At 42.1% G+C, this 15,437-nt stretch overlaps 1 protein-coding gene across 2 annotated transcripts in view; it reads left to right on the top strand.

The window, feature by feature from the left end:
* The window catches only part of NFKB1 (nuclear factor kappa B subunit 1), a 58,199-nt gene extending 43,939 nt beyond the window's left edge, over positions 1-14,260 (top strand). For both annotated transcript variants that reach the window (XM_058025378.1, XM_058025379.1), the window contains exons 15-24: positions 216-357; positions 3,474-3,588; positions 5,568-5,769; positions 7,432-7,601; positions 8,436-8,538; positions 9,424-9,551; positions 10,365-10,431; positions 10,738-10,910; positions 11,045-11,222; positions 12,823-14,260. In XM_058025378.1, the coding sequence (XP_057881361.1) occupies positions 216-357; positions 3,474-3,588; positions 5,568-5,769; positions 7,432-7,601; positions 8,436-8,538; positions 9,424-9,551; positions 10,365-10,431; positions 10,738-10,910; positions 11,045-11,222; positions 12,823-13,010 (1,466 nt within the window). In that variant the 3' untranslated portion in view covers positions 13,011-14,260. The remainder of the gene's footprint in view (positions 1-215; positions 358-3,473; positions 3,589-5,567; positions 5,770-7,431; positions 7,602-8,435; positions 8,539-9,423; positions 9,552-10,364; positions 10,432-10,737; positions 10,911-11,044; positions 11,223-12,822) is intronic.
* Positions 14,261-15,437: the final 1,177 nt, after the last annotated feature.

Below are 15,437 nucleotides of genomic sequence, written 5' to 3' on the forward strand. Positions count from 1 at the left end.
TTCCTGCTGCCTGAATGTTCAGCATGCACCTAGTTTTGCTTCCCAGGCATTTGTTCTCTCTGTCCTTACCTCTCAGAAGTAATTAGCAACCATCTCAGTGAAGCAGTGAATAATGCTTGGTGCTGTATTTCTGTGACAGCACAAGTGCCTGTCAAAAGTAGGTGGTGTTCCAAGGAAAAGAAGTGAGCTGATGAAGAGGAAACTTTGTGTTGCAGATGCCCTGTTCCTGGAGAAGGCCCTGCAGCTTGCCAGGCGCCACTGCAACGCTCTCTTCGATTACGCCGTAACCGGAGACGTGAAGATGCTGCTGGCGGCTCAGCGCCATCTCACCGCTGTCCAGGATGACAACGGGGACAAGTGAGTTGGCCCCACTGCACTTGCTGGGTTGAAACCAATGGGTTTGGGGGCAGAATGGTGCAGTCAATTTGTTCTGTCCCTCGTGGGTGCCAATCGCTGATGGCGCCACTTCTCCTTTCTGCTCTTTGGGAGAGGTACAGCTGTGATTTAGACACTTTTGTTTCATTTGCAAAGAAGTCATGTACACCATAAATGTCATTGATCAGTACCTATCAGAAAATAATCTGGTCATTGAGGGTATGTTGAGCATGCTGTGAGTTTGAGTTTCTTTGCCCTTTTTTACTTAAAATCTTGACTGAGCATGAGTTGCTGTGCTTGCAGTGAGTTTATGGGGATCCTCAGCTTGGTGCTGAAGGAGAGGGCCCTGCTTTTTATTCCATGCAAGTCCCTAAGTCTTCATAGGATGCTTCAAGTAAGAGATGCACCAGGAGAAACTATAGCTGGAGGGTCCATACTGCATTTCTCCTACTGACATCAAGTTCTTTCCAGAGGACATTATTTTGCTCTTGCTTATGTCTGTACTGTACTGTTGTCTTCCAAGGGATTGCACAGATGCTTGTGGCAGACTCAGCTGCTAATATTTGCAGATAAGTCTTTTAATAATGTGAACTGGACTGGAAATTCGCTTTGTTACTTAACAGCCATGAAGGTTCTGTGGAACTCAGAGTGAAGTACTGCGAGGAACTAATGATCAGTAGTTATTTAAAATGAAATTCAGCAAAAGGGCTCTGAACAAATGCAAAGATAATCTCTTGCATAAGCAAAGTGACACTATCACATCCTTACTTTTCAGCTGGCAGGCCCTGTGCAATCACCTACATGTCCTTAAATTGTAGTGTTTTGACCAGTAGAAGCCAGATAAGGCTCAAGGTGTCTAGCTAGAAGGAAAATTTCAAGTGACTGAGACCTGTATCCCACTGTTCAATTACTCTGAGAAAGGCTACCACTTTCACTCCATTTTCAGTGAAAACAGGCTTCAGATTACAGAGAGAGGACTGCACAATCAGAGAGAGCTACTTTACAAGCTTTGCTTTCCAACTGAAAACCTACTGTCTGCTTTGAGATAAGCAGGAATATGAAGGAGGTGGGACCTAGCAACAAAATCTACAAGTGCTATGGACAGTACAGCTTCTGTGTTTAAGCAAAAAAAGGGGGGACTTAGAGGAGTATTGAGCAAGTAGGCCCTGCATTTAAATACCAAAAAGGTGCTCCTCCAATTGCAGGGCATTTTACCTAAGTTAAAATACTTTTTAGAATTATAATAAATAGTTGTTTTCTTGCTGAATCAAGAAATACCTGCAAGTATGTGAGGCTCAAGTTCACATTGCCTTTCTCCTGAGATGGATTTATTCTGTGAGCATAATACATATCTGTATTACTTCACAACTTTTTGATAAAGCAAAGCTTTGGTGATTGTCTTCCAGCTCTCTTGGGGGAGAAGAAAAAGGTCAAAATTAATTAATAAATTGCCCTGGTTTGCACTTTAATAATTAAAATTATATGGCAACTAGAAAGTTTTTGATTAAGCCTTTCAGAAAACTTGGCTGTCAACAATTTATGGCCTTGAGACAGAACCCAGAAATCTGTGATTAGTGTATATTTACAGTGGACACTCAGTAACACTGGCTGTGACTGTATTTATACCAGTACCATTGCTCTGTAGATATCTGATGGCTCTGCAGTGGTGCTCAAATGCATCTTTTCATGCAGGAATGTTTAAGAAATGGAACTGACCTTTTGTGGTCTAGTCAGCAGCATCACACATAATGGTAGGGTAAAATTAAAATATTTGCTGCTGAAATGAGAACAAAAGTAGAAGAACAAATGTGTTTGGAGATCTGGAAATAAAATGTCAGCATGGTACAGAGCAGGATGAAAAGCATCTGTCAGAGCAGAGGAACAGCACTTTTCCAGTAATGGTGAGACTGTTTGTAGATCACAGGGGAGCTGAAGGAGGGAAGGTGCCATGATACTTCCAGCAGCAGTATATAGAATCAGCAAAAAATGCCCTTTAAGGATGAATTTGGTTTGTAAATTTCTTTTCCTGTTTTAAAGGAAAAATTTAAATTTCTTTTCCTATTTTAAAAAATATCTTCTGGTTTTGACTGCTCTCTGTCTCAATTTCTGGATGACTCCTTGCCCTGAATGGCATGGAACTTCCTTTTTATTTTTCTGACAAAAGTGTAAATCTGAGACTGTTCAGGTGTTTCTGGAGTGGCATAACAGACACACCACATGTCCTGTGCTGATATTTTGTGTCAGCAGCAACTTACTCAAAGATGAGTCTAGAAGGTGTGCCAACGAAGGGCTTGGCAGGGTATGTTCCAAAACAAAGGGCATGATTTTCAAATGAAGTCCTGAGGTAGCAAGGCAAATGGAGTTCTGTGGGCCAGGAGTCATGGATTCATAACCTGCTCTTTCCTGGTGCCATGTAGCTTGTCCAGCCCTCACTGGTGGTGAGGGACCTGCCTTTGGAGAAGAAGGGCCATTGCATTAACCCAGTAGAAGTAAAGTGACTTGCTGTGCAGTCACTCATGTCTCAAAACAGGTGCTTATTTGGCATGATGCCTCTGGCCACTGTTGCAGATCCTGTGGTTGTTAGTCACTGGGCCTGAGTCCTTAGTCATTTTTCGGTTTGAAAACAAAATAAAGAAAAACCCACAGATCTGGGGAAACCCGTAAGGGAAAATCTGCTTTGGTAGCAGAAAGGCTTGTGGAAATTCTGCAGGAAGGTTTTCACAGTAAAAAGTGTTTATCTGCTGCATAATTCAAAATATGAAAAAAACAGTAAACCAGCAGAGAATCTGAGGATTTCTGAAATAATTCTTTTGTGACACACATTTTGTATATTAGCCTAGTAGTTAAGTAATGCTGAGGGCCAGCAAAAGCCATCCTGAGTTTGCTTTGGTGATCGAGGGGTTAAACAGTTACCTCCTGACCTTTTTGTTTGTGTTGGGATTCATTTTAGGTCTTGATAGGTAGTGTTGGAATCATTATTTCTAATAGTCAAGTGTTTATATCAGAATGCATTCAGATCTACAGCAAAGCCTGGAAACTTTTGTAATGAGTTTGAAAACAGTGTAAATTTGTTAATCTGTTTTTTGGTTTTGTTTCAGTGTCCTTCATTTAGCAATTATCCACCTTCACACTGAGCTGGTGAAAAACCTCTTGGAAGTGATGCCCCGTTTGAATTACAATAACATCATTAACATGAGAAATGACCTCTATCAGGTGAGCAGTTGTGGGGGTATAAGTGTTGCTGATTGTTTAGCCAGTAAAAAAGAAACTGCACAACTTGCTGTCGGTGGGAAGAGATCAGACTGATGCAAACAAGTTTAGAAAGAAGAATATACTGGGAGGTTGAGGAGGAAAGAGAGCATGTTGTCACTGGTTTAGTCCATAATTCTCTTGATATTTCTGGTAACAGAAATGTCTCCATGGGCTAACTGTGGAACAGGCCAAAAAGAGTGAATTCTTCAGTTCATGGCTTCACTATCTGGCTTCTCTGTCACTAAACCAGAGATGTGGATTACAGTGTGCCAGCTCTGGACTCCTCTAACCTTTCTGACACTGCTTAACTTGGGATCATGAGTCAGTTCCTGCATCATCAGTTATCTGTAGGCACATGTGGAAGCCATAATAACCTCTGCCATTCCTACAGCCCAGATTGTATTTGTGCCCATCACATGAGCACCAAGATTTCCCTTTCATTTCTGCAGTAACTGAGAAAAGCCCATCCTCTTGTCTTTAACCTAGGAGGAAAAGAACTGGCAGGCACAGTTCTGTCTCCTCAGCTATAGTCTGGCCCGTTTGCATTGTAATTCAAGTTCTGAAAAGAGCTGTGGGAACTTGCCTGGAAAAGAATCTCTTATAAAGAGATTGTGCATGCCATTGAGCAGCACTCTGACACTTGTGTCATTTGCTTCGCTGTGAACAGTAAAGGCAGGTTTTAATTCCGTATAGGTAGTCCCAGGAGGTTTATTTTGACTTGGTTTCCTTCACATTTTTATGTTCTTATAAAGTAAGTTTGAAATGTGGAGGCTGCTGATAGTAAGCAGAAGATTCTGAATTGAATTCTGTGCCCTGTGCTTAACAGAAACAGGAAGCAAAGCTGGGCTCTACACCGTAAATAAATCCCTGACCTGATCCCTAATAAATACAGAACCTCTGCAGCTCTCCCTTCCTTCAACTCAAACCTTAAGCCATTGACAGAAGAGAATGTAGGCTTGGGCTAGAATTTCCCTTCTCTGCAGACATTCTGAAAGCTGACATATACCTTACAGATGCAGTAATTAATTGCAAATGTGTTGATAGATGTATTGACAAACACAAGCTTATTGTGCAGAGCTGGAATTAGTCTTTATTTTTGAAGTCCTCTGTCAAGATAATCTAGATATGGAATCTTACTCAATTTTTAAATTATTTTAGTATTGGAATTACCATTTTCCAGACCTCATTAGAATGCTTACTGTTTAAATACATGCATACGTATGTTCAGTGTGATACTGCTCAGAACTGACAAGAATGCAGTATGCAACCAACCTCTGGAAGGTCCCAAAACCTCTCAGCCTGAGCACTGCTCAGTGCTGCAGGTGCACAGAAATGGGGAATGTGCAGATGGGATCAGCTACTTCAACACACATGGCATAAATGCACAATTGTTCTGCAGCTTGACAAGTGCACAGAACCTGCAGGATGTTCTTCTATTCTGTGCAGCCATAAGGAACTCCTATGCCCATGGCTGCAAATCTCTGATTCAGGAGCAAAATGAAAGCATGGTTCATTACTAAAGGATTTGAGTAGCGCCTGGAAAGCACGTGTGCTCCCACTGTGGCATGAACTTGGTGATGGGGCAGCCATAGAAGCAGGCTTGCAGTGTGTGGGGGGCACAGGGATGATCTCATTTCCCAGGTCCCTTGCACTGCAATGCTCAAATAGCCAGGTCAGTGCCCTGGCTTACAGAGCAGGCAGCATCTTTGTTCCTCCCGAAGTCCAGCGGCTGACACTGGCATGGCAGCTTTTATTTCCAGTACGTAGAAACCCTATTTGTAGTATTCAGTAGAAAAGAAGCTACACCACTCCAAAGCCAACTAAAATCTTGCATATGCGTACAATCTTCTCACACTAGGAGCTTTTATGGGTTTCAGAGATTTCTGTACAAGTGATATAGCTTTGTTTATCTTCTCATGGCTTCCTTCTGTCACTTGCAGACCCCCCTGCACCTGGCAGTAATCACAAAGCAGGCAAAGGTGGTGGAAGACTTGCTGAAGGCTGGAGCAGATGTCAGCCTTCTGGATCGCCATGGCAATTCTGTCTTACATTTAGCTGCTACTGAAGGAGATGACAAGATTTTGAGTCTACTCCTCAGGCACGAGAAGGTATCTCCCATGGTCAACCTCCCCAATGCTGAAGGTATGGAAAGATAATGGCTTATGTTATACCCTTCCCTACTAGACAAACACACCACAATTCCTGCCAACACTGTGCTGCTACATAGGTAGATACAGACCCTGAAAATAACATCTTTCCCCATTTTGCATATGCTGCCCTTGGCACAGATGAGAGAACACAGGCGAGTCAGTTTTCTGGTTATACAGAACAGGAAGATTGGTAATGGTCACATGACACAGCATGGATTTGATTTTTGTCCCTGTACATTCTCTTCAATATCACAGAACCTCAAGCACTTGTGTTCCATCTTGTTCCTTATGCCACCCTTGGTTTTTTTAAAAAATCCCCCTGGAAGAAAATGTTTCCTCCTGCCCGGTGAATGAAATCCCCTTAGAAATAGTTTCTGCACTAGTATTGAGTTTCATATCTGGAACTTTGTGACCATCCAGAATTAGAGCCTGTAAAATAACCACAAAGAGACAGTTCTCCCATTTTTCAGTGTGCAGGGGACTTCAATCCAGTACTCCTGATCTAATAGATTGTAAAACGTCTGACCTAAAAATGTCGTCATGAATTCAAAAAACTGTGTTCAGTTCTTCAGGAAGAGAGGTTTTTTGGTTGAGTGTTGGTTGGGTTTTTAAAAAAAGGCTTTATTATTATCTTTCTGGTGCAGGTATTCTTGAGGTGTCAGGTCACTGTGACCTTACAGGAGGATGATACTAAAATATACCAGTTACTCTCCAAACCATTTTCTAGAAGAGATGTTCAGTGGCAGATGGGGCCAATGTGGGGTACCTACTTGTTTGACACCAAGATGCAGATTTTCTTTTTAAGGCTATTTTCTTGAGGCAAAAAGATGCTCTAGGTGAGCTCTGTAGTTCCTGCCTTCTGTTCCACCTTGTAATTTGATTTTTTTTCCTTCCATGGTTTTGACTCTCCAAGTTCCAATTTATGCACAAAGAATGTATTTATTGACACCATCAACTTCATCCTGAGCCTCCACCTGGAGTACTTCCTTAGGGTCTGGGGCCCCCAACATAAATAAGAAGGACATGGGCTTGTTGGAGCAGGGCCAGAGGAGGGCATGAAGATGTTCACAGGTCTGTAACACCTCTCCTCTGCAGACAGGCTGGAAGAGCTGAGAATGGACAAGAAAAGGCTCCAAGGAGACCTTACAGCACCTTCCAGTACCTAAAGGGGACCTACAGGAAAGCTGGAGAGAGGTGTTTTATGAGGATGCGTAGGGATGGCACAAGGGAAAGTGGCTTTAAGCTGACAGAGGGTGGGTTTAGATTAGATCTAAGACAGAAATGCCTCACTGTGAGGATGGAACTGTGAGGATGGTGAGACACTAGAACAGGTTGCCCAGAGAAGTTGTGGATGCCTCATTCCTGAAAGTAGGTTCAAGGCCGGGATGGGTCTTTGAGCAGCTTGGTCTGGTGGAGGGTGTCCCTGCCCACAGCAGGAGTGGGGTGGAACTAGATGATCTTTGAAGTCCTTTCCAACCCTAAAAATTCTATGATTCGGTCATCTTTTATTGTATAAGCAGGCAAAATATGTTACTTCTGCTCAGATAAGTACAGTAAGTCATTTTACAGTTTTCTCACTTTGAAACTCATTACTCTGACATTTCTGAATTTTACAATATTAATGTAGATGAGGGATGGGTTTTGTTTTGTGTAGGTCTCAGTGCAATTCACATGGTGGTGATGGCAAATAGCATGTCCTGCCTCAAACAGCTGATTGCTGCTGGAGTTAACGTCAATGCTCAGGAACAAAAATCTGGACGAACTGCATTGCATTTGGCTGTTGAACAAGAGAACATCCCCTTGGCAGGCTGCCTTTTGCTTGAGGTAAAGGCAGAATTTCTTTCTTCCAGGTCTTTTCAATTACATGTTTAAAAGCTGTTGACAATCCCAGAATGCTTCAGAATGACAGAAGTAAGGGGGGAGGGTCCTGTTTATTGACCAGATTACTTGAACTGATATAGTGGCAAAGTTACTGATAATGTTACTGTTTTGTTCAGCACTGCTGGTGAAGCTTTTGCCCAAGTTGAGGAATTTAGAGTTTGTGACCCTAACCTGACTGCATATGCCATGTATAATTTGCACTGAGTAAGGCTGGCAGGCACTGAAGTTACCATGAACAAGTTCATCCCTTCTTCTGTCTAAAGTAGAACAGGTATAGAGTTGTGCAGAGAAATGTAGTTGTGTAATCTGTAAATATTTATCTTATCATAACACCTTGATCCTGGTATCTTAATTCTACACACCCCAGCTGGCTGTGTAGCTTTCCTCTGTGCTCATGCATGGATGTACCACCAGCCTGGCTGTTCTGATGAGCAGCAGGAGGGCAGGATTCTCTGCACACCACTCCCACCCCAAAGGCCATGGGCAAGCAGATGGCAGAAGTTTTACAGGGGATGCAAAGTGGCTTTTATCTACCTGACCTATTTGGAGATATACCCTGTGCCTCCTGCTCTATCACTGGAGCACACTACCACTCTATGCATGTAGACAGTTGTGGTTCCTTTCTAACTCCTTCTTTTCAGGCAACAGTTAGAGTTTTTATGCTACCACACACAGAATGGTGCTTACTTGCACAGTAGCAGTGTTAATGCTGACATGAGCCTCTGCAGCTGTACGGTACAGATTTTTTTTCTTTTTTGCCATTCAACAAAATCTTAGGGTGATGCAGATGTGGACAGCACTACATATGATGGGACAACTCCACTTCACATCGCAGCTGGAAGGGGCTCCACAAAATTGGCAGCAGTTCTCAAAGCAGCAGGTATGGAAATAGATCTTTGCTGGAGACTTCTCTTTCACAGTGACAATTCAAGTTAAAAGGCTGCAAAGCAGAATGAATTTGTTTAAATGTGTGGAGGAAGTCAGATGTTAAAGCAAGAAGGTCTGAATTTCCTCAGAAAGTCCTGCTCTGAGGTGCTGTACTAATCACTCTTCAGCACCATCTAATGGCTGGAAAGGCAAACTATGTTGGTCCAAAAAATTCTCGAGAGGACTTTGGGAAGTTTCTTGAGTATCTTTTGTAGCTTTTATAGCTGAAGAAGCAGAGAACAGATCTTTTTATGTATCTGGGATAAGTGTTGGACTGCTTTAGAAAGAAAAAGCCAAAAAAAATTACCATCACTGAAGCATGAGCTTGTAGTGTCTCCTACTGCTGTCGCTTGGGAAGAATTAGGTTGGAGTATTTACTGGAACATTTTATCAATTGTACTTAAACCTAGTTTTTCTCCTTTGAAACAGAAACCCAAGCCTCCCATTGCTGAGACTGCCTGCTTGGTCTTTTAAAAAACACCCTCACTTTCTCTGACACTAAAAAGCAGCACCACACCATCCCTTCATCACATACATGCTGTGCTGTGTGAGGCAACATGGGACTGGGAGTCAGCTGATACAACCAGAGCTCTTTCTCTGGGCCCTAAGGCTCAGCTTATCAGTTTTTTTCCCTCTTTATAATGGAGAGTAGCATTGTACAGAGATGTGACAGCATTTAAATGTAACTGAAAAAAAGAGCCACTTGCTAGCTTAATATAAAGTATCAGTCACCTGGAGTAAATTAGCTGATTTGCCATTCAGTACATAGAAAACATATTTTAAATATTATTGAGAAGCAACTTGAAGCCCTTTTCCCACCCCCCTCCTTGTTTTTCAGGTGCCAATCCTCACATTGAGAACTTTGAGCCATTGTTTGATCTAGACTCTGTGAAAGATGATGATGATGATGATGATGAAGGGATTGTGCCTGGAACAACACCACTGGATATGGCAGCCACGTCTGAGGTATGTGGTCTGTTTTCTCTTTTAGCTTTTTGTTGTTTTTTTTCTAATTATAAAGGATAGGTCAGCTCTCTCAGACAGCTCCTTTCATTGCATCCAAAATTACTGCAATTAATTCGATGAATTTGCCATCAAAAATTAAGCTAATTCAGCCATACAACTCCCCTGATGAAACAGCATTGGAAGAAAGCTCCACTGAACTAAGGCAGCTGAACAGAAATGACCAGGCAGTTCTTGAAGCAGTTGCTCTAGAGTCTTCAGTGGGAAAGTATTTACCTGGGTGGGCAGCTTGTGTTTGAAGGCCCATTCTCCAAGGGGTTTCTTTGCTGAGTGTTCTTCAGAACTGCAGCCTGTGTGAGGTGGGAAAATGCACTTCTGTGTTCTACCCCAACAGTGACTGAGCTGATTATTGTGCATGTGGCTTGGTGTGAATGTAAAGGATAAGCAGTCAGCATCTCTGCTCATCTGGAGCTGGGGAGTGGTACCAAGCTTAGGTGAAAATCTAACCCAGGCTGTTTTAAATGACTGGTTGCAGCAGCAGGCAGCTGCTCCTTGCCTAGTCTCTGCTACTGCCAAGACTTCCTCTGTGTCTTGAAAATAGTTGCCAGATGACCCAGCTTAAAATAAAGGGAGATTAACTTCTCAAGATTTCTCCCTAAAGTTTAGCACAGGTTTTTGTACAGTATCCTTAGTCATACTGAGCCTGGGAGAGAAAAAGAATGCTGATTTACAGATGGAATTTTATAGAAGACTGCTGAGACTTAATGGACACTAACCAGATTTCTGCTAAATACTGACTTTATTGTATTCTCTTAGGTGTATGACATATTAAATGGCAAACCCTATGAGTCAGCAGAGGTTTTGGAGGACTTACTCACACAAGGTAACACCTATAAAGACTTGACAATATCCCTCTAGTAGTTGAGTACTGAAAGAGTAGTGGCAGAAGACATTGCCCTGCTTGTAACTGAGCTGCTGAGAGAGATGATGTGCCCTCCCACCCCCTGACTCATACAATGAGCATGATCCCCTTAACATGTCTCAAGGACAAGGAGTACATTTGCAGTATTGCAGCAATACATTTGTAAATGCTGGGATTGAACTCTCAGTTTGGCTTTGTTTCTGCTTAAAAATGAACTGGTGCATGTTTTGTATAAATAATAAACTAACGTATTTCTCTGTTCCCCAGGACATTTGAGAGAGCTGAATGAGAATTCCAAGATGCAGCTTTACAAACTATTGGAATTGCCTGATCCAACCAAAAACTGGTCCATCCTAGCACAAAAACTGGGTCTTGGCATACTTAATAATGCCTTCAGGTTGAGCCCTTCCCCATCGAAGACCCTGCTGGATAACTATGAGGTAATGTGCTGTAACAGGTTATAAAGAACATTGATACACGTAGAGAGCCTTGTTCTCCTGCACAGTGAGACAGTGCAGCCCTGCAGTTTTAGCCAGCCTGGATCATGCTGAGTGTCTGATGTCTGCTCTTTCAGGTGTCTGGTGGTACAGTTCAAGAGCTGATCGCTGCTTTGAGACAGATGGATCACACAGAAGCCATAGAAATAATTCAGGAAGCACTGTCCATCTCACACAGACCGCCTCCCCTGGAGGACAGCACAGCAAAATCTCTTCCATTATCATCACCACTCACCTTTGCAAATGGAGAGACAGGTAAAACTGACAGCAAAATATGAACAGCTTTATTTAAGATTTTTTTCAGTTTTCCCTCTCCACTCTATCTAGGACTGTTAGGATTGCACACCTTCTTGCACACACTGCTTCACCTACTTACTGGTTCCAGAAATATTTTACTGCAGTGTGACTCCTGTCATCATAGATATCTGCTAGACATAGAAGAGAGAGGAAAAATTAATCACTTGAATCAGCATGCCTGCATGACAGCATTCATTCTACTGCTGCCCTTTGCTAAAACCAGACACCTGCCATTTGCTAATGGTAATGCCTTGGATGTACTGGGAATATAGGCAATTATCTCTGCTTTTGACTTCCCCCCCCCGCCGGATAAACAAAAATGTTTTGGGCTCCTAAACTTTTTGGCAAGACTTCAGTATTAAATTTCTCCTTCCACAATGTGTAGCACTCCAAAATGGCCCAGTGTTCTGTAGGCAAAGAAACTGGGGATGGCTTAGGTTACACAGGACCTCAAGGAGTCCTGCTGGCCAACTATCTGCTCAGAGCAGGGCCAGTGGAACATGACAAGACGTTGCCCATGTTATGTCCAGTTGAGTTCTGAGCACCTTCAATGACAGAGGTTCTACAGTGGTTTTGGGAAGGGAACTCTTCTAAGAGAGATCATGAGAAGTTTGCTATCAGGGCTGTTCAGTCATTGCCTGGCCAGGTTTAGTAACAAAAATGTTTGTTTTTTCCTGTTCAAACACTGCTAGTGCTGCCTGTAGCCAAATGTGGAAACTTACACCCTGTGTAAAAACATTGTAGGTATTTCTAGTAAGAAAAAAGAAACACCACAGTCACTCCATTCCAATCTAACATTGCCAGTTTATTCTCTATGGAAAACTGTTTGGTCAGTCATGGAATAAACCTTCACACCCACCCAAAAAAGTGCTTGTACACATACTGCCCCTTTAGATTCATCTTGAAGGGTAAGAGGGGTTCTGCTCCCTCTGCAACATAGAGGGCATCTCACAGTTTAAGATGTTTGCTTAGAAGAACAAGACTGAACTCTTAAGGTACCAGCACTGTTTTAGCCACACTGATCCCACATCGTACCTTCAGTTCCAGCTTACAGTCAGGCACTCCTTCTGTGGATCCTGCCCAGGTGATGAATGCTACTGACTTGTTCCTATTTTGGGGTCACTTACTAGATGAAAGCTCTCAAAAAGAAATCTGTAAGTTGAAATAACGTGAATTAGAAGTTTTAGGAGCCTCATCCTGGAGTTGCACACTTGCACAGAGTGTGACTCGGAGAACCAGAGAACCTTTTGCCCTGTCATCACCACAGTTGGGCAGAGTCCTGACCCAACTGCAGTGACAGAATTAGTGTCAGTAGAGCACCAGGCTTCTCATCCCATCCAACCTCCAACTGCAAGCTGATCTCTGCCAGTAGTACATCAGATCACATGCTTTGGTGGCCTGAAAACAGTCAGTACAGCTTTTCCTATTACAATACCTCATGTTAGATCTATTTTCCTATTGAAGAGCTTGACCCTGTTGCTTTATATGCCTTAGGCTTTTTTCAAAGCAACCTTGCTCAAGCCACACAAATGATGTTTTCCTTTTCTCTGTCCCTCAGGTGAGCTCTACAACAGCAGATTCCAAGACCCTGAAAGTGTGTGTGACAGTGGTGTGGAGACCTCCTTCCGCAAGCTGAGCTTCACCTACTCAGACTCTCTGAGCAGCAAGTCCTCACTAACACTTGGCAAAATGGCCCTGGGCTGTGGACATCAAAGCTCAGGGCAAAGCAATTACATAGCTGACTAGTAATCTTCAGTTGGCAAGATGCAGTTCCAGGAAGAAATGGGACATTTCAAATTACATCAGTGTCATCCTGGCCAGAGGGAAGGGAGCTCACAACCAAAAGTACACTGGAAGAATCTCACCTGAACAAATGGCAACTGCAGCATGTGACTCCTAGCCACTGCTTCCCTCCTCAAGTACATTTAATTGTGTTCATTTACAAGCCATTTACAACAACCAGGGCTCCACTGCTGCAATAATACACAGGTCTGGATGCTGTCAAAGACTTACTGAACTTCCCTGGTCTGTGAGGATTTTCTTTTACAGATGAAAAAGAAGTTGTTAATGCATAATACAAACTTACTAAAGAGGTTAAGCCAGGAGCAATCAGAGGATACAGGTTCTAGCTGCTCTCTTCATAATTTTTGCAGCACAGTTGCATGCAAACAGCTTATAAAATAGCTGGCAAAGAAAAATCATTACTTTAATCACAACAGAGACAACTTAGCGAAAAAAGAGAATCCTAAAAGAATCTTGTATATTTCAAATAATGTATTTAAACTTAACTTTGGTGCCTCCTATTCAAAAATTTTTCAAGTTTGGCATTTTCCTACTTGTAAATAGTTTTTTTTATATCTGTTCCTTTTTGAAAAAGCGTGCTTTTTAAATGCTTATTTTTATTTTACTTTTATAATAAAACCCCAAAATTAATGCTCCTGTCTGTGCCTGCTGTGATTCTTACATTACTTTTCAAGTAGAGGTATTGAAGATTTAGCATCTCTATTTTAGGCATCGATACAAGATCATGCTGATTTCCAAGCACTAAAATGAAAGGTTGCAAGCCACCTGTCTTAAGCCTGACGTATCTTTTATGGAGGGAGAGCAGGACCATCAGCTACTGCTGAGCATCTGTACTTTGAGATTAAGGCCTCTTCTTTTAGTTCTTATTATGGCAGCAGAGAATCATTTACACTGAAACCAACTATTTAGTGTTTCAGCAAATTTCTGATGAGACAGCTCTCCTTTGGGCTATCTAGAATCTCCTGTAGTAACTGTGCTCATGAGCAGTGTTTCTTCTTGTCTGACATCAATTCTGAGATGGTGAGTGTCCTGTTATTGATGTTGGCACAACTAAACAGAACAGGCATCAGAGTTCATGATAAAAAAAAACAGGAGGGGCACTGTACCACTGTCACTTACCTCTAGCCAACTTTTTTGGCACAAAGAAGGAGCGTTGACAGGGTGGTTCTTGGCTCAGCTCAGTCTTCAGTAACCTGGGTGTCACTCCTGAGAAAATGAATCAAAATAAACCTTGAAAATGGTTATGTTTAGAGTGGTAGCTGCTGTAATCAATTAAATGATGAGTAACGAAAAAAAACTTGTGAATTTATTTTATAATCTGGCTGAATTACTGAGAATGTAAATTACTTCCAGAGAAGAAGATTAAAAGTGCCATTCATTCGTTCTTTCAGTTCTTGTATGTATAATCATCCAGGCAGTGTCTAAGGCATATAGATTTTTGTTCAATTAATGTACTTCTCCAGTGTTCTCTTTGTATTCCAGCTCTAATAGAAACAGGCAAAAGTTCTTCTATTTCCAGGAGTGGAGGGGCTTTTTGGGCCCCAGGAGAGCTGCTGTTCAAGTAAAACACACCTTCTGCTTCCAAAGAATTTCCAGCACAGCTCAGGGGGCTGGCAGAGATTTTTACTGAGGTTTCTACAATGCTGCAGGTCACTAGGGCACCCTGGCTGTTATGCACAACTTTTAGCTTTAGTTCTGACCAGCTCTGCTTTTAACCACCAGGAGACACCTGGATCTGTATTTCCTTAAAGCACTTTGTGACCAGATGTTGCATAATAGCTGTTTATCAGGTTAGTGATCATGCACAGCAGGTTCCCTAGGCCCTATGTATGGAAGTGCTTTAAATGGCAGCCTGGCAGCTTCTCAGTTTCATTGTATTTAATAAAAAAGACTTTAATCTTTTTTGGTTTTTTCCCCTTTTTTAGAGATAGAAAATTGTTGCTGAGCACATCTGTTTACACCTGGCTTATAGAGAGAAACCTCCAAACTTAATCTGTGTGTGCAGTGGAATAGAGCTTGCTCTGTTATTCTGCTACTCTGCTGCAGTAATAAACAGAAAATTGTTGAAAGCAGCAAAAGTTGTAACAACAGATCTCTTCAGATGTTCTCTGCATTTGATATGAAATGAAAGATTCAGAAAGTTCAACTGCCCTTGATTTTAGATTAGCTGCTACGGTTGTATGTTTCCTGGCATCATCTTGGCATGTATGTACAAACTTGGCAATCACTGGAAGACCTAGGCAGCATTCTGAGATTCTATGGACTGCAGGAGGATAAGAATCTTACCTACATGTAGTGGTGTATGAACTGCCTTTTCTCCCTTGCCTGGAAAGTAAAACGCTTTTTTCACACATTTAAGAAAAAAGAGCC

The sequence above is a fragment of the Melospiza georgiana genome, chromosome 5 (genome assembly GCF_028018845.1).
Source record: "Melospiza georgiana isolate bMelGeo1 chromosome 5, bMelGeo1.pri, whole genome shotgun sequence".
In the NCBI taxonomy this organism is placed as follows: Eukaryota; Metazoa; Chordata; class Aves; order Passeriformes; family Passerellidae; genus Melospiza; species Melospiza georgiana.